This window comes from Tuber melanosporum (assembly GCF_000151645.1).
Source record: "Tuber melanosporum whole genome shotgun sequence assembly, scaffold_29, strain Mel28".
Lineage (NCBI taxonomy): Eukaryota > Fungi > Ascomycota > Pezizomycetes > Pezizales > Tuberaceae > Tuber > Tuber melanosporum.
In genome coordinates this window covers 678,296-699,208 of record NW_003298963.1, presented here as the reverse complement: position 1 = coordinate 699,208, position 20,913 = coordinate 678,296, and the positions used below count along the sequence as shown (strand labels likewise).

Sequence of the window (20,913 nt, the reverse complement as noted above, 5' to 3'; positions counted from 1 at the left end):
CAATCCCGTCTATTTACCGGTATCCGTAGAGCCCCTCCTCTTCCCCCCCTCAAACCACCGCCATCATTGGCACGTGCTCGAGCGCTTGTCGGTGTGCTCCTCCTTTCCACGATGGGCAAAGCAAGCTCGGAAGAGTCAGCCCCAAGCCTCCACCAGTCGAATTGCATAGTATTCTGCCGCCCTCCCTTCCCCTCTGATACTCTAGTGCGATTCTGGACATTGCAACAAAAATTTACCAGTGCGGTGCGATGGCAGAAGTACCCTACTGTGCTGGTTGGTTGGATGGATGATATGTGTGCGTGAGACGAGCGGCGAGGCAGAAATGGTTCAATCCAGAAATGGAGGTTACCGTGGTTGCTTTTTTTTTTCTGGGCTGGGGGTGGGTGGGTGTGGGTGGGTGTGGGAGCGATATTTAAGCTTAATCGCTCCTGGTCTTCGTCCTTTCTTGTGAATTGATCAATTGTGCTTTGCTGTGTGGGTATTTGCTATATTCTTCATAAAAAGTCTCTTGAGGTTCTACTTGTCATCTCTTTTTTTTTTGTCTATCTCTCTCTGTGTGTGTTTCACTGGTTAACTGGGGGAGTTTTTTGTTCGTTAATCACATAACACTACCTTGCCCTAGCTTCGGCTCGATTCAGTCTACGTTCACTTGGGAAATCACTCGGGAATTACAACTATTCGGAGATACCATCCATTCATACATTCATTCACTATTCACTCACAACGAATAGTCAAGCATCAGAAAGCACAGTATAGTACCGCACGGTACCTCACTTTCTCTTACCGGCCCCACCATTCCACCACCAGGGCACCAAGTGAACCTAGCCCAAAGCGAAATGGACCCCAACTGCGCAATCTGCAACAACCCCCCTAAATACCCGTGTGATTGCGAACGCCGAAGCCTAATCCATGCCGTGGAAGAATCCGAGAGACGTGTTCTCTCACCACTAATAGCTGACATACGGTTTTTCCCCTCCCCTCCCGCACCCCAAATCCCCTCCCCACTAACGCTCTCGACTTGTTGGAATAGTCTATGGGTGACAACCCAGGCCCGAGCCTCAATCCACCAAGACTTCCGCACGCGCGAGGCTCGCCGACGAGCGGACTACGAGCGCTGGCGACGGGATAACGTCCGCAGGGTTACACGCACAGAGCTGGAAGAGGTGGAGTTTGAGTTGCACAGGGGCATCAATGAAGATTGGAGGGCTGCTGTGGAGAGGTATCCTGATGTATTGGATTATTTTTATGGGCTCGTGGGATGGACGAGGGGTAGTGGTGGTAGTGGGGGTGGCGGGGTGAGGAGGGGGGAGAGGGAGAGGGAAGTTTATCTCTCGAGGAGGGGGTAGATAATATGATATAATGGGAAGAGGGAGGGAAGGTGGGGATTTGAAGTTTTTGTGTATATACCTTTTTCGTCTGACGTCCAAGGCCCAGGCCAGTTTGGTTGGGTACTATTGCATCTCCATGAAACATAGCATAACGACACAAGGTATATACACCAAAAAATACCACAATTTAGCAGGAACCTCAACCTATAAAATATCTCCGCCTACCCCCCCCTCTACCCCAGATCAGCACCAACCCCCAAGGACCCCACCAGAGCGGAATGACTCACCCTGACACACTCCCTCAACCTCAAAAACTCCTCAAGGCACTTATCCTTATGAACGTTGTTGTAATCCGCAACCACGCATCTCCCATAGGCGGATATCTACGCCTCCCTTGCTATTACAACATCATTCCTCGCAAGTGGGAGGGAAGGAGGGAGCTTACCTCCACAGGGCACTTCGCGACCGCGTTTGCGAATTTTTGGATTTGGCGGGTTGGGCGTGAGGGGGTGGACATGGTTGATGTGGGATGTTGGTTTGTTTTGGATGGTCACGGGAGGGGGTAAAGTTTTGGTTTGGGGGAAGGAGAGGGAGCTTGGCGCCAAGTTCGGGCTGGGTTTGATTGTTGTTATCGATAACGGTAGGTTACCGGTATATACTATACAGTACGGGTAGATTTTTAAGCTTCAAAAGAATGATGCTAGAAGGTTTATGCTCAGATACTATTGTTCTGAGTGTTGCTCATTTTTTATTTGAACAGCACAGGAGTTGATCGAAATTTCGGATATTATACCTCATCTAACTAATCTGGCGTCTGATATGATAGCGGGATATATATCTACGCCTACACCTCTTTGATTCTCCCTTCCACCCTCGGTGCGATACTTCTTGTCCAGTCAACCACGAATTCCGAGTCTTCGCCTTTGCTCTCGCGAACTCCCGCGAGTCTCGCCCACTTCAATCCGGCTTTCGAGACCAGCTTTCCGATCTTCTCTTCCTTTGGCAGGTCGCTTTCGTGAACCTCATCATCATGCATTTCATCGTCACCGTCATCACTGTCGGAGTCGCAATCGTTGTCAAGCTCCTTCTGGGTGGCTTTTTCAGGCTGTAGCAATTCTCCCTGTTCAACCTTTTCGGACTTGAGACCGCCGAAAAACTGTCTGAACGCGCCACCACGTCGCCATTTACCCATGACTTTTAGAGAGAGGAAATACTGGCGGAGGATCATGGAAATGAGGACACCGTTTTCTTCGTCTACGATATCCTCTGCACCCGCCTCTTCGGTTAGGGAACTATAGCCGTCCTTGCCGTTTGCCATATATTTCCTGGTAGCAACGCTGTAGGCCCTGTCAGGGACAATGTCGTCTTGGCCGACCTTACAACTGATGATACGAGAGCCAGCAGGGAGTGAGGCGTCATAGGTGTAGAATATATTACTGACGTGTGTGAAACGACCTTCGAATGCAGGAAGTTTGGAGAGACCATTTTCGATGGCTTTGAGGATATTGGCACCGGAAACCTTGATGACTACGACGGGGTCTTCAAATGGGAAGCAAGTGACGATATCACAGAGCTTAAGGACTCCGGGAGGATATATTTGGTCTCCACGGATAGTTCCGGCGGCTATCAGTGCACAATCTGCCGAGTAATAAAACCGCATCAAGTCACCTCTTCACTAACATTAGCTTCCGTCGAGTTACCGGAAAGTTAGAGACCCACACAAAGTTTGCAACGTTCGACTCCTTTGCTCGGATAGTACTGAACCTTGCATCTAGTGGCACGGCTGTGTATCCAATTGGCTTTTCCAGTTTGGCCTTCAATCCAGAAGTCAATTTATCTACAAGTTGGACTGTTGGAGGGTCCTCAGGTCTGAAGAGGTGTTAGAAACTGCGTTAATTATGGGGGCAATCGGAAAACTCACAACTCTTTAAGAACATTTCTCCGGATAATATCAAAATTCCAGCCAGGGACCGACCCATCCTTACTCTTCCTTCGAGCCTCGATGTAAGAGAGCTGTTTGAAATCACAACCAGATCTAATGACATGACACCCATTGACGATCACATGAGCATAGTGGTGGTCGTGGCTGAAAACTTGTATTAGCTTAGCGTTGGGGCAGTTTTGGGGTTGGGGTGTTCGGGGGGACCGATCACCTACCCCCCAAGGATGATATCGATAAGGCCCTCCGGTATATTATCCGCCACTTTAATCTACTGCTCGTCAGCAGGGACTCTCCAACCACAAAACCGCCAAAAGCTTACATCATTCGGCTCCCTCTGATGCGAAACAGCAACAATGATATCCGCTCCTTGCTCCCTCAGTTTCGGCACCAGCTCCTTCGCTATAGCAGACGCAGAGGTATACTTCAAATTAGGTGGCAGAGAATTAATCGTGTCCAGCCACTCCCTCTCAACAAGCCCAATAACTCCAACTTTCAATCCATTACTACTCTCTAAAATAACCGTCTTTGGCAAGCCGCCGATGCTCACGCCCTCGCCGAGTGCAGGATCCTCAACGTTTGCACAAAGCCAGGGAAACTCGCACTGCTTTGCCAAGTAGGTAAATTGGTCGACACCAAAGTCAAGATCATGGTTCCCGAGACCGGCCACGCTGGTCTTGATTTGGTTCAGGATGGGCACCATGTGCCGGCCCTTGGTCACGGAGGATTCCAGAGAGGGGTTGAAGGCATCGCCCGAGAAGAAGGTTAAGAGGGAGGGCTGACCGTCGTACTCACTGGAGGAACGGTAGTGGTTTACTAAGGCTACGAAGCGGGAGGCACCGCCGACAGGGTCACGGGAGCTGCGGTTTGATAGCGTTAGTCGCACTGCTGTTGTCTGTAGCTCTTTATGACAGGGGAGAATTGGGGAGTAGAGGTAGGATGAAAGGAGAATACCTAGCATCGATGTGGTAGACCTATGGCAATTATCCCCATTAGCAATTACAGGGATCCCCAAGAAATTGTTGGTGCTAGCGATCGAGACTCACATCATTATAATGTAAAAAACGCAAATCCGGTTCACCAGTCGCTCCAGAGGAGTAAGTAATGCTTGAGGTAGCGGTGTCAGCCATGGTGGGGGGAAATAGCAAGGTAGTAAATAGTAGTTGGAAAGTGGATGTTTTAGTCAATGATAACGGCAAGAGAATCTCAAGTTCGTCAAATTTCCCCTCGCTCTAGAGGGCAAAAGAGTGAAAGAGCGGAGGGGGGGTGGCAATTGACCCCCCTTTTATCTTATCAACAACCTGCCAGATAGCGGGGAAAAATCACGAATTGAAAAAAAAAAAAGAGGCCCCGACTCGACGGAATGAGCTGCGAGCAGCATACCGGTACGTACAATACTATGCCGGCAAACTATTAGACGCATATAAGAGGTGAAGAAATAGATCCTGTAACCATCCATCCATACATTGCGATGCGCAAAGTGCATTAAAGTAAGTTACCGATCAGACTCTATGGCAGAGAACATCTCATAACCAGCTGAAAAACTTGAGGGGAAGGCGGCGCATGCTTACTCGCGAGTACCAGTATATGCATGTTGGTTAGTTTTAGAAGGAAAGGCGGGGGGATAGAAGCGGATTGAGAGAAATGCCCAATCAGGGCTGATCTATTGGTTATCGTAACTATATTTCGGTCGGAAATTGACAGAGGGGGTATCATACGAATTCATCTCAAGTCGAAGTCTTGTGAGGTTCACTGAGGGGGTCCCCGGGGCGTTGCAGGTGCCCATGCACGATACCTAATATAAGGCTCGAGCGGTCTGCAACCGGTGGGTATGGTGCACCGATGCTATGATATTTCATTGGAGGGTTTGCTCAGTCTGTCATGCAGTGAGGTGGGAGTTATCAATATTAATATCATATATTTACAGTATCTTAGCTAAACCCATCCGGTTTATCAATAGTGTTGCCACAGGTTGGCAAGCTCATGGAACACCGGTACGAGTAAGCGTCGCTCTCAAATCTGGCCCTTTTGAGTGGCCATACAGTGGCTAATGCACAAGTATCTCGAAACCACTCTTGGGGAAATTATACTTGAGGAGCATCCACTGTAAAGTCATACCCCCACGAAGGCGTAGAGGTGCGGCTGAAGTTGGTACCGGTACGGTATTTAGGGCACTCAATTCCAAGTCCAGTTTCATGCTTTCTCACCTCAACCGGGTGGGATCAAGGAACCGGGCCGCCAAGCCTCGCCATTAACCTATGTTGACATCTCCTCGCTCTCTCGGCACAACCCTCCACTCCATCTATTTATATTGAGGCCTCTTCCACATAATAGTTTGCAGCATATATGATAATATTATGATAGAGTTCATAACGTCGAAGAGTTTTTTAAAAAGGACTCCCTGCTATTGCATACCACCAAAATCCGGCCTTTCTGGGGGCATGCAATAGCAGTTCGTTTAAAAAACGCTTGGACATTACCATACGAAAAAAGTTTCGGTATGGGAGCTTTGCGGACGCGGTTATCCAAGATAATGCCGTACCTAAGCTAGTAAGGCGAAAACAGAAGAAAGAAAAAGAGGGAACAGAAGGAGAAAGAAAAACCAAAAGTGTCGATATCCAGAAGCAGCATAGTGACTGACATGTTGTAATTGCGCTAAGTTCCGCCTCTGGTATAAAATACCATTGCAACCCCAAGCCGAGTTATCGTGACTGGTAAGATCATTTCTAAAAGAACATCAGAGTGGTACAAGCCACGGGGAATCCATCATGTCGGACATAAAAAGGAAAAAAAGGAAAAACAACGAACGCCGTTTCCTGACCTTACACGCCATTACGTTGGTCATGGCCATCATCACTCTCGTCACTGTCGTATAATATTTCGCCCCGTATCCCACATAGTGACAGCCGTTCAAATAGAGAAAAAAGAAAGGGGAAGGAAGAAAGAAAAAATAGCAATCAACCCCAAACGATAGTCACAATCATGGCCGAAAATTCATCAAGCTACTGTATCATGCGAAAACTGCGCCTTGGGGCTGTTGCGGTTGATTTCCCAACTCAATTATCTGCTTCATCAGGAAACCCTTTTCATCGATGAATTGTTCGTCCTCTAATCGGGGATAAGAATTTTAGACTGGGTTTTAGTCTTAAGATATGAGATTTGTCTTACCTCGGCGATCGTCGTGAAATTTGGGCAGGAAAGCTAGAAGTTTCTCTCGATTCTTCAACAGAATTTCTTGCACAGGCTTGGACTTCTTTGGGTTCGCCACAAAGACCTAAATTATGATTAATTTGGAAAAGCAAGTCAGGTGATGCGCTAGTAAAAACGAACCTTGAAAACGTGGAACGCTTCATACTGAATGTTCTTACTCTTATCACGTAATAAATTCATCGTCAACTTCAAGTGATCCGGAGAATCCACGTAAGCAAGCATTATGTTGTAGTTCGCCCTATCTAGAAGAATCTCCCCAAGAAGCTTAATCGACTGCCGTTTGGTAACATAGTTCGGCGACACTAAAAGTGTATTGTATTTCAAAAAGAACTATAAACGGAATCAGTATACCAACCGGTTCAAAATAATAGGAAATACGTACTCTAACGTAGTTCTGGCCGAGAAACTGAGCTACTAGTGGCTTATGCTTGGTCAATAGCTCCTATAGCGCTTGTTAGTAAGGAGGCGAAGGTCTTCTCAAGAGACATGAATGGTGCTCACTCTGAAAGTGGCAAAAGCGTCGCTCGCGATGTCAAAGCTGCCACCCTGAACATAATCAAAGAACCTCCAGAATATCTCGTCATAAAGTACAACGTGTGCCAAAGCCTGATGCTTAAAGCTTTCTCGAAGAATTGTCCCACAATTGTTGGCCACATCTTTGTTTTCGTACCCCTTGACCAAGGTGATTAAGGTGTCCGGACGGTTGGTATGGAGGTAGTCAACGGTGGGAAAGCGACTAATAGGCTGTGGGCAGTATCGAAGGAGGCCATTGAATAGTGCAGTCACATCCTTCTTGGCCTATATATAGCGAACGTAGGTGTGCAGGTGGTTAGCTGAGGAAAAAATTCAACATATCCCAGGCAGATGAAGGTCCGTGTTCCCAAACAGAGGGAAGCATTGAATAAGGGTTCTAACCTCAAAGTCCAATCGAGCCATGTTATTCGCAAGCAATGGGAGTAAATCTATTGCGTAGACTTCCAGGGCTAACATCTGAACCTGATCTGGAATTGGATCCGTTTCTATTTCATGCGTGTTAATAACGGAATTTTGCAGAGAACAGGGCGACCTAATTCGAAACTAAACAAGGAGGGAACTGCATGAACGGACCTGCATTCCCTTGTAGGACAACCTTCATCTGAGCAAGTAGCCGCGAGACGTCTTCGGATGCCTGCAAAAGACCATCAAAACCACAACATTTAGCAAATAGCACCACATTATGGATGTAATGATAATATTACTAGGCGGCGGAAGGAGCAAACTTACACGGCGTCTCTCTAAGTGGACATCCATTCGTGAGATAGACTCCCGAACGGCCCGCACAAGGTCCTGGGGAGTCTTTTGACGGTTTCTGCCGAAGAGAAAAGACATGGTGGAGGCCCTTCTGGAAGTGTAGAGCCGGTGCTATAGCAAATAAGAGGTGAATGGAAAAGGTGGAGAGGAGGAGAGTTGATAGCTGGCTGGAGAGGATTAGAGGGAAGGGAGCTGCGTTTCCGTGATGAAAAGGTTGATGGCGTTGAGCACTCAGTGATTGGCACTGGTATGGGAAGGGAAGATGACAGGATGTATTAGGCAAAGTTGAGCGGGGGCTGGCGTTCTAGAGGGTAGTTGTTTTTAGAGTGTTTACCTCTCTGGTACGGTGCCCAGAGCGGTTTCCTGTGATGGGAGAGTGTCACCGGGCCGGGGACGGTTGTCTTGGCATCGAAGGTTTCACATGAGCGGAGTGTCCCGCATCGCCGACGATATCAGTCATCATGAGTGACCAGTGCTGCATCATATTGTGCTAGCACCAGTATCGTACGGTACCGTACTAAAGGGTCGTGATCTTGTTTTCCTTTCCGTTGGAGTTACTGTAAGTCTCTTTTCCTCTGGCTTTCCATTTTTTCTTTTCTTTTCGTTTTCCCCGCCCTTCTTTAGGAGTATCTAAGAAGAACATATTTTATAGGAGTACCGGTATGTAACCGCACCTGTGGAAGAATGTACGAGTAGCGAGCATTCCGTGTCTAATATGTCCTAGTGCCGTACTCGTACAGCACTGTAGAGTACTGCCCATAGCAACCAAAATTCAGCTATTTCTGCTTGATTTTGTGCTCTCTCTGCTCCATAAATTCGTAAAAATAACAATAGCCAAGTTTTATGATAGTCTATCTTTTGGGGAAAGAGAATATGGGCCCATTTTTGCAAAAAGCAGTAAACTTTCCAGTTACCACAAATCAAGTCATATAATTCCAAGCATTCAGTCTCCGACGGAGTTGCCTCCGACCTTCTTGAAATATATTTAAATTTAAATTTGGAGCAATATTGGGCCTGTAATGATTAGTTTGAAATTTTTACTTGTACTGTACATATCTTAGTCTACCGTACTCGAGTAGCAATCTCATCAGCTAATAACTGGATGTGAAATTTAGGGTTGAGTACACCCAACTTCAAACCCCTATAGCTCACCTAGGGGTTAATATTTTTAAAATAACTTTCTATTAGCTGAATCCCCTGCTTCTTCTCTGTTGAATAAAAGTGCTCCTGTTAAAGGATTCTCCCACCTACTCGTTCTTGCGGAACCTGAAAGTCTGACAATCTCTCGGCAAATATGCCAAGAGATAATGCACACGTGTGAGCAGAACCACGCTATTCCCATGACAATAAGCATTGTTTGATTTTGGTCTCTTAACGCACAAATCGTACCGGTAGTCGTGCAAACAACCTCCTATCATAAGTCAATTATACAAGTAACAGGCGATGGCGACCCCGACAGATTTGGGGCTGCTCGGTGGATGAGGTTGTTTCTCATTGGCTATAAGGGGTTGGACAAGGTTGGTTTCCAAAGACCTGGGAGTGGAGCTTGTACGGATATAGGCTAGAAGATAATCGGATCTGGTAACCTCTTCCATTCATCTTTCTCACCTTTTCCTCAACCGCTCTCTGCTTTCTGCTACCTTGCTCTCGTCCCTGGGTGCCTGAGGATTCACCGCGCCTCAGGCTTCCACCACTCCTACCATCACTCCCACCTCCACCACAACTTACTCCCCCCATTCCCAGTCGCCCGGGAATCCTCTCACTCGCTGCAACCCTTTCCACCTCCACCAACCCCCATCGACCATCAAACCAGTACAGTCCACGCAACGCAGGAACACAAATGATATACTGGTACCCTATAACTTCATCCCCTACCAACTTCTAGAACCCGCTAAAAGCAAATAATATAAATTCTCGAAACGAAACAGACAAACAACACGGCACACGAATAAATCGAATAATTACAGTTTGCTTAACGAGCCTGTTACCTCAATTCTACCCTTTTGTCTCTACTCACCCCCCCCCAGAAAAAAAAAACAGAAGCCGGTCTCCGCTTTCGTTATCCTACTCTCTATGCAATTTTGTCGGGATTCACCTTAACTGTTTTCTTCTCGCTCCCCTCGTTTGAGTTTCTGGGGTTCGGAGAGGCGGCCTCACTGGGGCCTTATCCTCCGTCTCGCCATCACCACGTTTCGTTCCGTTATTTACGTTTCTCGGGTTTTGTCTTCGCCCCGATGTTTGCGATGGACGACCCTTCCTCTGAGAGTGGTCCTCGCCCTGACTCATTGGCACACCAGCACCACAGCCTGCGGCGGCGGCGACATGACGAAGCATTCGTGACACCAACTACTACACCCACTGAGAGTCCGGAACGTAGGAGAAAAGGCAAATTTCCTGAGGGTGTAAAAACGGGCATTGATAGACCCATATTGAAGGAAAAGGACCTCATGAGCAAATCGTCTAGTGCTCAGACACTCCGTTGCGGGCATCAATTTACGGTGGGAAACATTAGCAATGGTTTGATATATCTAAGGTAAATCTCCATTCGTCCATTTTGCCACGAGAGGCGGCATGGACCAGATTCGCGGCAGAGTGCTGGAGACCGCACGATGGCATTCCTCCTCGGCGTGGGATGAAAACACCCTTAGGTTTCGAATTGCGGGTTGCGGGTCGCTGCTGTTCCTGGGTCTGAGTAGGAACATGTTGAATGTTTGCTGAAACCCTCTCTCTTTACAGACCTGTTGTCCGATCGGCGCGCGATATACAACAGTTTACGTTACCACCTACAACTCCACCAAGTTCAGCGGAGGAGCCGGAGGGGAAACCCTGGCAACAGGATCGCAGGGAAAGCGGGGGCCGACCATCCGGGAAACAATTACCCCTAACACCACCTCCAAAGACACCGCCTCGTAAACGTTCTGTATTGTCAGACGGGGACGCACTGGATTTTTATATGAAATCATCACCTCCTATACCACGAACAAGGCATCGACGCGCATGCTCCTGCAGTACTGTTGGCGAAAATGTAACGCCTTACAAACCACCAGATCATGGCGCCTTCCGAATGAAAGTTGAGCAAGTTGATGGACCAAGCCAGGAGCGCCCTCGACCACGAACATCTGGCCACCAGGAGACATGTCGGGCACTTGATGTACAAATTCCCGATTACAGTCTTGGATCTCCTCACTTTTCCCCAAATGGGACACCCTTCCTTTACGGCGCCTCAAGTCTTCATGTGCCATCGATACAGGTGGAGCGGGGATCTTCCCCTAGTCTTTCTCTCCAAGCTGATTTAAGGTGGCTCTGGCCTGGGGCGGACGCAAGGTCGTCTACACCTTCTCTAGTTCCAAATCGAGAAGCTTCTCCGTTGCCATCCGAGCAGTTACCGGGTGGCCAAATACAACATGCCGCATCGTCACTGTCTTTAGCAGGAATGTCTCGTCTTAGAATATCTCCGGAAATGTACGATATCTTGTCTTTTCCACCGAGTTCTGAAGATCCTTCGATTGTTCGATACGATAAACGCACCCAAGAAATCACGGCTGCTGTGCCGGCGAGGATAATATCCCAGATCACATCGGCAGAATTTGTAGATTACCACCTTCTTTCCGACTTTTTTCTTACTTTCCGTCTGTTCATGCAACCACCCGATCTTGTTGCATATCTTGTTGCTCGGCTGCGGTGGGCCATCGATCGCGAAGACGATATTGGGAGGGTGGTCCGGGTTCGGACGTTTGTTGCAATTAGGCACTGGCTTCTCAACTATTTTGCCGATGATTTCATTCCATCACTACCCTTAAGAGAGGATTTTGCAAAAACTCTAAATAACCTGTCAAATGCGGTTCGCGAAAATGGTCAACCTTCGAATATGAAGATAATTCGCGAGTTGAAGAGGTGTTGGAGAAGGACATGTGCTCTATACTGGGACACGCCTACTGGGCCTGATGTGAGCATCGATCAAGACATTCTGCCAGGTGGCCCGCCAGGGAGTAGATTCGACTCCTACAGGCCCCTGTCAACACTGCTACACCCCAAGAAATCAGCGCCTAGACTTGGAGCGTTGTTCCCTGATCGCGACACTGGTACGGAGGCATTTGTTCAGGAAGTGGTTGGGGCATCTGTGGCTGCGAGGGCTACTGGTGGGACTCCGCTTCGTAGTTTCTCAAGACCTGTCAGTAACTTTAGCAATGACTCAGCGAAAACCCCATCGCTCTCATACTTTTCTCTGGAGAACAGGAGCAAATCGACTCCTGCGCCATCTACGAGCTCGCCTTTGAAGCCAAAGCCATCTCAAGCCACTATATCGTCGGATGAAGCCGGATCAACAGAGGAGGGTGGTAAGAAATATCGTCCTACTCCTCACAAAAGGTCAGGTTCATTTTCAGACGCATTAAGGGACACCCGGCAACCTCTTCCACTCCCAAAATCAATCGCACGTTCGACGCATCTTCTAATGGCTTTGCCCTATGCTGGCTCATTGGTCAGAGGAAACCTATTTCCCCCAACGCCAGCGTACGTACAGGTTGTGGCACCTTCTACACCTGTCAGTGAACTATCTAGCTATGGATTCCTCGCTCCTTCAGACGCGGCAGGTGGTTCTGTGGCCACGCAATTTGCGAGGAGAACTTTTGACCCAAATCAGGGAAACAAAACTCTAAATGGCCCTGGTATGAAAAGATTTCTGGGCAGCGTGCGCAGAGCGTTAAGCGGAAAGGTGGGGAATGGCGCCGGGCCTCATGGTAGTGGTGGCGGTGGTAGTACACGTTCGCCACTTCCAACAGCCAGACCAACTCGTAGCAGATCTCTCGGCCCAACGCCCGACAACTTATCGCTATCTAAATTTATGGCCGCAAGTTCATCAGGAAACAAGGTTGCTATCCTTGAAAATGGCAAGGCGGCGAGGGTTGATCTACTAGGAGCAGGAGTAGTTGAGGCATTCCAACGCGCAATGCAAGAGGAATTGTCCAGTGACGATGGCGAGTGGATATCCTACAACGTCACGCAAGGTGAGGGAGAGGAAGGGGGGCCATGGCATAAGAATCAATTTCAGTTGGATAGGACCGGCGATGGTGGGCTACCATTGGAGGTCGGACGCGAAAATGCTTTAAGCGAGGATGAAAGCAATGCCCCAGAGCCTTCGGAAAACCCACCTCCCTCAACTGCAAGGCAACCAGGTTTACGAGAGACTTTTGAGCAGATTCCGAATTTTGGACTAGCTGAGTCGGTCATCTCCGAAATTGCCAATATGGGTGAAGCTGGGAGTATCTCTGATCGGAAAAATCTGCCAGATAGAGGTCCCAAGTCATCTATATTTCCGGGAGAATCTCAGCAAGCTCGGAGGAGTAAATCTTTTTCATTTGAAACAACACCACATTTGCTCAGCCAGCACTACGAGGGTATGTGTAGGAAACTGAGTGTGTCTCCACGTCCTGGACCTGGAGGGAAATCTCTGCGTCCGGCTCGCTCTTTCTCTGTCCGGCGTGTCCAGTCCGGCGTTAGTCAATTTAGCAGCAATCTAGATGATAACTCAGAAACGTTCAGTTACATTAGCTCACCAGAGAGCAAGCGAGGAAACCTCCAGCCTGCTCGTATGCTGAGACGTAGGCCCGGTGGGGACTTGAGACTTGCAGCAACTGTAGGTGACTTAGATGGGCGACCGAGATCTGCTGGGTCTATATGGACTGGTAATTTTTCTGATATGGGTGCTAATGGAACACCCTTACAACAAAGACCTAACTCAATTTGTGTAACTGAGAGTATACATCCGCAGCAACGAGTGCCGTCGGGAATAATTTCGTTAGGAGCAGTCGCCAAGGGTGCAAGTGTCCCTATGGGTAACACGCCAGCTGACAGGAGAGCTGGCTGTTCGGAAGCTGATGCGAAAGCTTCATTTGAAGCCGGAGTTCAAAAGCTGAGAGACCTTCCGGATTTTGAAAGTGATGATGGTGGTATTGAGGTTGCATTGATGAAGCTCGAGGGTACCTATCAGAAGAGGGCATCCGACATATCGCCTGGGAAGGAGAGGAATCCTACTATGAGCTTTGCATCCGGTCGATCCTTTATCTCTCAAGACTCGTTAGTGATAGTTGGGGATGCGCACTCGGAGAGAACCTTTGGAATGGATGCCTCCGTCGACGATGACGAATATATGAGGCGGATGAAGCGCAGACATAAACAGGTGTTTGATCATGTTCCACTTGATACGCCTCCTATCCTGGAAGGAGGCTCAGCTGGAAATTCCTCTACGAATCTTTCAACAAATGGCGCTGTGTTTAGGGACGAATCTGAAGCCTCAGGGCCCAATCTGGAGAGGGGTCTTTCGGTCAACCATTGGAACTTCCGTGAGACGGTGACTTCCTCAAACCTATCACTCCCTCCACTGGAACGCGGAATGTCGTCTGGCTCTTCCCCGATACACCGAGGCTTGTCACCACGCCCGTCGCCAAACGGAAGTGATCTACGCAAGATTGACACCGGGTTGGCAAAGTATCTAGACAAGGATTCTAGTTCGGAGCAACTCAGGGATGATATAAGTGAGCTCTCATCCGAGATATCGTTTGAAATGGTTCAGTCAGCCAATAAGAGTGCAACAAAGTTTCCTCCAATGCAACCTGGGACTATTATTGCGGAGCTTGGAATTCCTTCACATCCTTTACGGCATCCTCCATCACCACCTCTCACTCTCGAGAAAACATTGTCCACATCACCAAATAATGCAAGTCCCTCGGCTGTTCGTCGACCTCGTTCTCCCGTCAGCCCTCCTCAAGCGGAAACGTTTCCGGGATCAAGAGCTCCAGGGAGAGCGTCGCAAGATGCCCTTCTTGGCGGTAACGGTCCTCACTATAATGATACGAAGCCAACCCTTCGGCCCACTTCAATTCACTTGCCATTTATCCTTGCTTACGACTCGGAGTTGCTCGCGAAGCAGTTTACTTTAATCGAAAAGGATGCATTAATGGAGGTGGACTGGAAAGAACTTGTCGAACTTAAATGGAGCCAGACAAGCCCGGCCGTGAGAGACTGGGTTGAATTCCTGAGCTCTGAGGGTACGAGGGGTGTCGAAGTGGTGATTGCTAGGTTCAACTTGGTTTGTCACCCCAAGCTATAACTTAAGGAAGCCTTATTGACAAATATATAGATGTGCAAATGGGCTAGATCCGAAATCGTCATGACCAAAGATATTAACGAACGGGCTAAGACCGTAGTCAAGTTCATTCACATCGCCGCCCATGCAAGAAGGCTACAGAACTTTGCAACTATGTACCAGATCACGATCGCCCTCCTCACAGCCGATGTGACCCGACTTCGACAGACATGGTCCTTAATCTCACCTGCGGACCTGAGCACCTTCAAGGAGATGGAAGCTCTCGTGCAGCCAATACGTAATTTCCATAATTTAAGAGCAGAAATGGATAAAGTCACTGGAGAGTCTGGGTGTATCCCATTCGTTGGTATTTCACCTCTTTCGCTTTCGCCCGTCACTATCCTAACTAATCACTAACATTGCTCTAGGAATCTTCACCCACGACCTCATCCAGAATGCCCAGAGACCTCTGACAATTAGCACATCCCCGGACTCAGAACCCCTCATCAACTTTGAACGCCACCGCACTACCGCATCCATCGTGAAGCGCCTCCTTCGTCTTATCGAAGCCTCACACAAATACGACTTTAAAGCCGTAGATGGCGTCTGCGAGAGATGTCTATGGATCGCATCACTTATGGATGAAGAGATTAGAGACCTGAGCAAGAGCTTGCAATGATGGACTTTCTTCCCTTTTTCTTCCCGCTTCCTCCTCCTCCCATCGATACCATAGTCACGACTTCACGACGCCTGACACGAATTTCATTATTAGCTGAGGTTAGGAAGGCTTAATAATTGGAGCAAGCAGGAGAGATGTTCGGGCTCTCTTTCTTCTCTTTTTTCTTTGTACTACTTTTCCCAGCTTTATCCTACTTACATTACAGTATGATACCTTTTCTATTCCTACTCTCAGACCCGGGCCACTCTCCCCTTCTTCTCTTACCGCTTCTCCTAGTACCCTAATTTTTCTGTTGTGTCTCGTTCTGCACCCAGCGTCTTTTTTAAAAAAATTATTATCGCAGCCTCTCTCCCTTTTGCCTCTTCTCCCCCACTGGAAAGCGCTTTTGAAGGTCCTCTGTCTGTCTGGTCTAAACACAAACATTTATATCCCGATTTAGTACAGCACATATCTCGTCCTACTTCTTTATGGTTATAGACTTTTTTTCCTTTTCTTCCCTCCCACTTTTTTCTCTTTTCTCCACTATTGAAGTTGGTTATCGGCGGTTATTTTTATTTTTTTGGCAAAGTTTCTATAATACTTGTGCGCAAATTAAGTTATGGTGTTGAACGAAGAAAAAACACACCAAGGTCCGAGGCCCGTTGTGTGCCATTTATTCTTTTTTTATTTATTTATTTCAGATAGGGAGCAAGGGAAATAATGGCTTTAAAGGGGGATTTTCTCTTTTTGTTTGTCTTTTTTCTTTCATAGTTTTATTTGGGTTGGGCATGGACCTGGATTCGGATTGGATTGGATTGGACGCTATGGTATTGTAGAGTTAGGACTTTTGTTTGCAGCCCTTTTTTCCCTTTTGCGTTGAAATTTGGTGTATTGTAGCTTATTTTGTGGGTTAGGTTAAGTTATTTGTAGTTTAGTTATGTTGAGTTTGAGAGCTGGGTTGAGTGCGGTTAACTTACTGTAGGCTGCTCACTGTAATTGAGTTTTGAATGGGCTCCTGAGTTTGTAAACTTTCTGGGTTACCTTGAACGGTGAGGGAGATGGAGAAGCTTTCCCTTGTGCTTCGCTCATTGTGCTATTGTTTATGATACTATACCGGTACGAGAAGATCTGGTACGAGATGATATTATGCTAACAAAATAATACCCACCAAAAAACCAAACTTCAGATTCAAAGATTCCAAGATTAAAATGGCAGTAACCCCTAACAACCCAACTAACAAAACCATCTATAAACGAAAGACTGAGTTCCTTCCCCCCCCCTGCTCTCAGGCAGCAGGTAAGGCGTGGCAAGAATGCCCAGATGAGGAGCGAATCGCAAAATAAGACAGAGGCCCCCACAGCTAAGTTTGAAAGAGGATACCGGTACCGCTAGGGTCGAGGAGGCGGAAAGCAAAATGTCACGTAACTTCACACCACAAAGTAGAAGGGACGGGGGGATAAATGGAGCTCATGATATAACAAGAACAAAAGGGCAGACCTTACGTCTACACCAGAACTCATGTGCTATTGCATATCATCCCGCACCACCCATCCCATTCCGTCCTGTTCATTCCAATGTCAGAGTGAGACGAGAGAGAGGTAGATAGTTCGTTAGTTAAGGTAGAATAAAAGAATCTGAAATACAGGTAAGAAAATTATGAGATGAATAGAAAGAAAAAGAAGAAAAGTAGTAATACGACAGCGACAAAGTCCAATTATACAAATTACAATCAAAAGGGTAAGGTAGGTTAAGGCATCACCAACGGTCAACGGTTCGAATAACAAGAGGAATAGAGAGTCTACTACTGAGTAGCGGGAGGAATCCGATCACGTGCCATATCGTATTCCACTGGATATCTAAGTTACAGTAAGTTACGTTAGCTCGTAGGTGCTAAGAAGACCACGTGAGGGCAGTATCCATCAGGTTTTGTGTCGGATCGACCGAGTGAGACATGGGAGACGGGTACGAGCTTCTATGGGATTGGATTGGGGGGAGGCAGGAAACGTACTTTCTCTGGGTTTTCTGTTTAAGCACTCTGCAATTGGTGGAACATTAGCTTTTTCTGTTCTTGTTGGGTCCATTGGTTAAAGAATTGGGGTGAGCGCACTTGACTTTCCGATGCACATAGTCCAGATCCGACTTTACCTCTTTGGCGACCTTCATTCCTTCCAAGAAGCATCGTCTTGTTTCTGCCAGCCGCGCTTGGGCTTCCTCCTGTAGGGCGATTAGTTCGCGGGTTTTGGAGTTTAACATGCCAGAGCTATGGAGACTTTGTCAGCACTTTCCCCTCCTTCTCCCCGGAGTGGACAAGCCTGTGAGCGGAAGGTGACATACGTCTGAGCCTGCACCGCCAAACTCCGATCCAACTGCAGCGGATCAAATGCACCAGCCAGCCTCTCTGTCAGCAGCGCAACGAGATCCACATCCCCATCTCCATTCTCCCCGTCTGCGCTGCCGGCATACGAGCTGCTGCTGATGCTCGACGTGCTCAGCGACGGCGGGCCCTGCGCGTACCCGGAGTAGCGAATTGGGGTTGCGTCGGTGATGCCAGGCGACGTGCTTGACGAGGACGATGGGTGGTGATGGTGGTGGGGGTGGTGCGGAATCTGTTTCGGGGGAATGCTGGGGTAGGAGGGTAGTGAGTAGCTAGGGGCTCGGGAGGTAGGGGCGTGGTGGTGATGATGAAGGTCGCGGTCTTGTGGGTAGTTTGTGTAGCGGTCGTTCATGGCAACTTGCTTTGCCCAACGTGCGGCAGGGAATGGTGGATTCGGGCTAGGTAAAGTTACAGCCTTAAGGGTATGGGTTCGTTCGGAGCGCCGTAACGCATGTGTACGTATGGTTTAAAAGAAAACCCTCCCCCCAAGTATAAATGTGGGCCCCAAAAAAAGAAGCTTAGAGGTTGAAAATAATAATGCAATAGGGCGTAATAAGGAAAGAAAGAAAGAAAGAAAACCCGTTTCCTGCAGGCGAATGGGGAAAGCTTGTCTCTCAGAATTTTTGGTTGTTCGGGTGTAAGTGAACGAACGGTCGGACCCGGAGCTGTTTCTCCTACTTATTCCTCTCCTTCCTCTGGTGGTAGAGTAATTGTCTGGTAGTGTGGTGCTTTGGTACCGTAGTGCGTAATTATCCCTTGAAACCTAACTCGACCGCAAACCAAAGCAAAACGGAGCTGCCACTAACAAAGCGGGTATGGGAAGAGAGTATGGAAGGGGAAGGAAGAAATGAACCTTGTGAAATTGATATTCCGGCGTTTGTTGGTTCGTGAGAGTTTGATCAGTGAACAGCGCACTTCACTCATTTATCATTTTTTTTTTATCCGGACTGACGTCTGCGCCCCTAGTCCGTGCTCCGAAGGGTCATCATAGCGCTGGATAGAGAAGGGGGGGAGGGAAAGGTAAAAGGAGGGAAGGGGGAAGTGTGGAGCTGGATGGTGGTGGTGGTGGTGGTGGTGGTGGTGGAAGAGGTGATGATGGTGGGGGTTTGCTTGCTATGCTTACCTGATTTGCTCTTTGCTTGCTTGCCCGTCTGTCTTTGCTGTTCGTTACAATCATCCGTGAGAAAAAAATTTTCCCTATGAGTTGGCAATCATTGTTTGCCTGCTTGCTCTTTCTTCTCTGGATGCTCCGCTCAGCAGGGTTGACTGACGACAAACTTGTTCAACAAGAAGTGTGCAGTACATACGAGTGCCGGTATTGTGCGAGCACGGTATGATATGATACTGTAATTTACAGCTTAACCTGGCCGGATGGTAAGGTTTCTGGCGCCTCTCTCTCATGCTTGCTTTTCCCTTTCCATTCCCCCCCACAGCAAGCTCCCTTATCCCAAAGATAATTCAAATTTCCCTTCCCCACTTCAACAACTCACTCCAAATCCTTATTTCACCCTGGGATTGACATTGCCCTGCGCAGCAATGAGTTGACATCACACACAATTGACGAATCTGTCGTGCCGTTTGTTTGCTCGCCGCCCAACCTACGGTGTATTCGAGTATAGAGAAACATAATCAAATCATATTAAGAGGCACGAGTAGCTCCGACTCGCCAGGAACCAAGACGAGAGATTAATTGATGGTATCATATACGGCAGTTCTGCTTGTATATGGAGAGGGAGTCCAGACACAATTCTCACTTAACCTACTTGTATCATATTTTACTTGCCTATGCATCCCGATCCACTGTTTGCGGCAAGCTGTAGGTTGCCGTCAGCCCTGCGGCTGCGGATGGGTAAACCTCTCACCCCCAACCTCCGAACCATTCGAGGGTGCTGCTGCTGGGCATGCACTAGAGTAGTCAATCAATGCCTCGCAGGGAAGGAAACTTGGAAGGAAAGAAAGAAAGTTTCTTCTCTTTCTACCAGTACGACTACTGTGCGAGCACAGCAGCATAACAGAGCCAAACCTAGCTCTTCCTACTCTACTCGAGTTATCTATGCACTACCGGCACCCTCTGCTGAACCCTTGCATCTGCATCCGTTGTGAAAACATCGCTGCTTAAGGAAGCAAACCAGCCCTAGAACTTCCCTTCCCCTTTCCTCCCCCTCCTGCCCTGCTGCAGGCAATATGCCCCCCGAAAAACCAAAAGGAACAACGACAATGACAACGTCGACGACAACAATGACAACGGATAGAACAACACTTCACCTCCACCTCCACCACCACCACCACCATCATCGTCATCAATCCTGTTCCCACCCCCTTTTTTTCCTTTTCCCCTCTTCAGCCTTCCTATTCCATTCTCTTCAGAACCATCTCAACTCACCTCATACTAACTACAGTACAATTTCGAACAACACATTCACCCATGTTTGCTGTTGTTCCTCCCACCAAATTGTTACCGAACGTGATAATGGTAAAACCGCGTACACCCACCTACTACAAGTTGAATAGGTATAGATCGCTCTAGTGTCGGATACAATACAAGTTCTCCTCCTCGCCAATGGCGAGCGCAACTGGTGGTGGGGGGGGTGCCTCGGAACCTAAGAAGCAGAACATTCCATGGCCGTGGGGAAAGTGCCGTACCATACGTACTCTGCGCTTCTCGAGTATGAGTACCACCAATCTGAGCTTCAATCCGATTAGGCAATTATCAAGGGAGAGTTACTCTTTTACTCCTGTCTCCCAGCCATCCCACTGACCCTTTCTATGGGCCTGTGGTAAGCTAGAAATACCGCTATTACAAAAAGGGTGTCGATTCTTCTCACGCCCCACCCCACAATCTGATCATTTCTTCCCTCCCAGGGTGTGCTAGCGTGAAATAAAGCCGTTTTCGCCTCTGCCCTCCACCCACGGGGTATCATACATCAAATGGTGCTGAGTACAGTACAAGCAGTCTATTGAGTGGTACAATCCATCGACTGACCGACACATTATAATGCAATTGTGAAGACTGCGCATCCCCTCCCCTCC

At 48.1% G+C, this 20,913-nt stretch overlaps 4 protein-coding genes; 1 reads left to right on the top strand and 3 right to left on the bottom strand.

The window, feature by feature from the left end:
- Positions 1-2,172: 2,172 nt before the first annotated feature.
- On the bottom strand, positions 2,173-4,488 carry GSTUM_00006680001 (uncharacterized protein; the record flags this gene model as incomplete). XM_002838859.2 has 7 exons in its annotated part: positions 4,314-4,488; positions 4,222-4,241; positions 3,590-4,127; positions 3,486-3,538; positions 3,250-3,414; positions 3,048-3,197; positions 2,173-2,998 (listed from the first exon to the last, which is right to left on the bottom strand). The coding sequence occupies exons 1-7, from the start codon at positions 4,395-4,397 to the stop codon at positions 2,173-2,175; spliced, it is 1,836 nt and encodes a 611-aa protein (XP_002838905.1). The 5' UTR covers positions 4,398-4,488.
- A 1,005-nt stretch (positions 4,489-5,493) lies between these two features.
- GSTUM_00006679001 (uncharacterized protein) lies at positions 5,494-8,096 on the bottom strand. XM_002838858.2 has 9 exons: positions 7,741-8,096; positions 7,585-7,645; positions 7,393-7,496; positions 6,979-7,275; positions 6,860-6,919; positions 6,598-6,807; positions 6,436-6,541; positions 6,089-6,375; positions 5,494-5,993 (listed from the first exon to the last, which is right to left on the bottom strand). The coding sequence occupies exons 1-8, from the start codon at positions 7,843-7,845 to the stop codon at positions 6,278-6,280; spliced, it is 1,041 nt and encodes a 346-aa protein (XP_002838904.1). The 5' UTR covers positions 7,846-8,096; the 3' UTR covers positions 5,494-5,993; positions 6,089-6,277.
- Positions 8,097-10,474: 2,378 nt separating this feature from the next.
- GSTUM_00006678001 (uncharacterized protein) lies at positions 10,475-16,467 on the top strand (the record flags this gene model as incomplete). XM_002838857.2 has 5 exons in its annotated part: positions 10,475-13,548; positions 13,624-14,193; positions 14,275-14,854; positions 14,906-15,218; positions 15,280-16,467. 5 exons carry the CDS (start codon positions 10,475-10,477, stop codon positions 15,528-15,530), a joined length of 4,788 nt encoding a protein of 1,595 aa, XP_002838903.1. The 3' UTR covers positions 15,531-16,467.
- Positions 16,468-16,985: 518 nt separating this feature from the next.
- On the bottom strand, positions 16,986-19,115 carry GSTUM_00006677001 (uncharacterized protein). XM_002838856.2 has 5 exons: positions 19,007-19,115; positions 17,844-18,855; positions 17,617-17,769; positions 17,518-17,544; positions 16,986-17,365 (listed from the first exon to the last, which is right to left on the bottom strand). Exons 2-5 carry the CDS (start codon positions 18,233-18,235, stop codon positions 17,311-17,313), a joined length of 627 nt encoding a protein of 208 aa, XP_002838902.1. The 5' UTR covers positions 18,236-18,855; positions 19,007-19,115; the 3' UTR covers positions 16,986-17,310.
- Between the last annotated feature and the right edge of the window lie 1,798 nt (positions 19,116-20,913).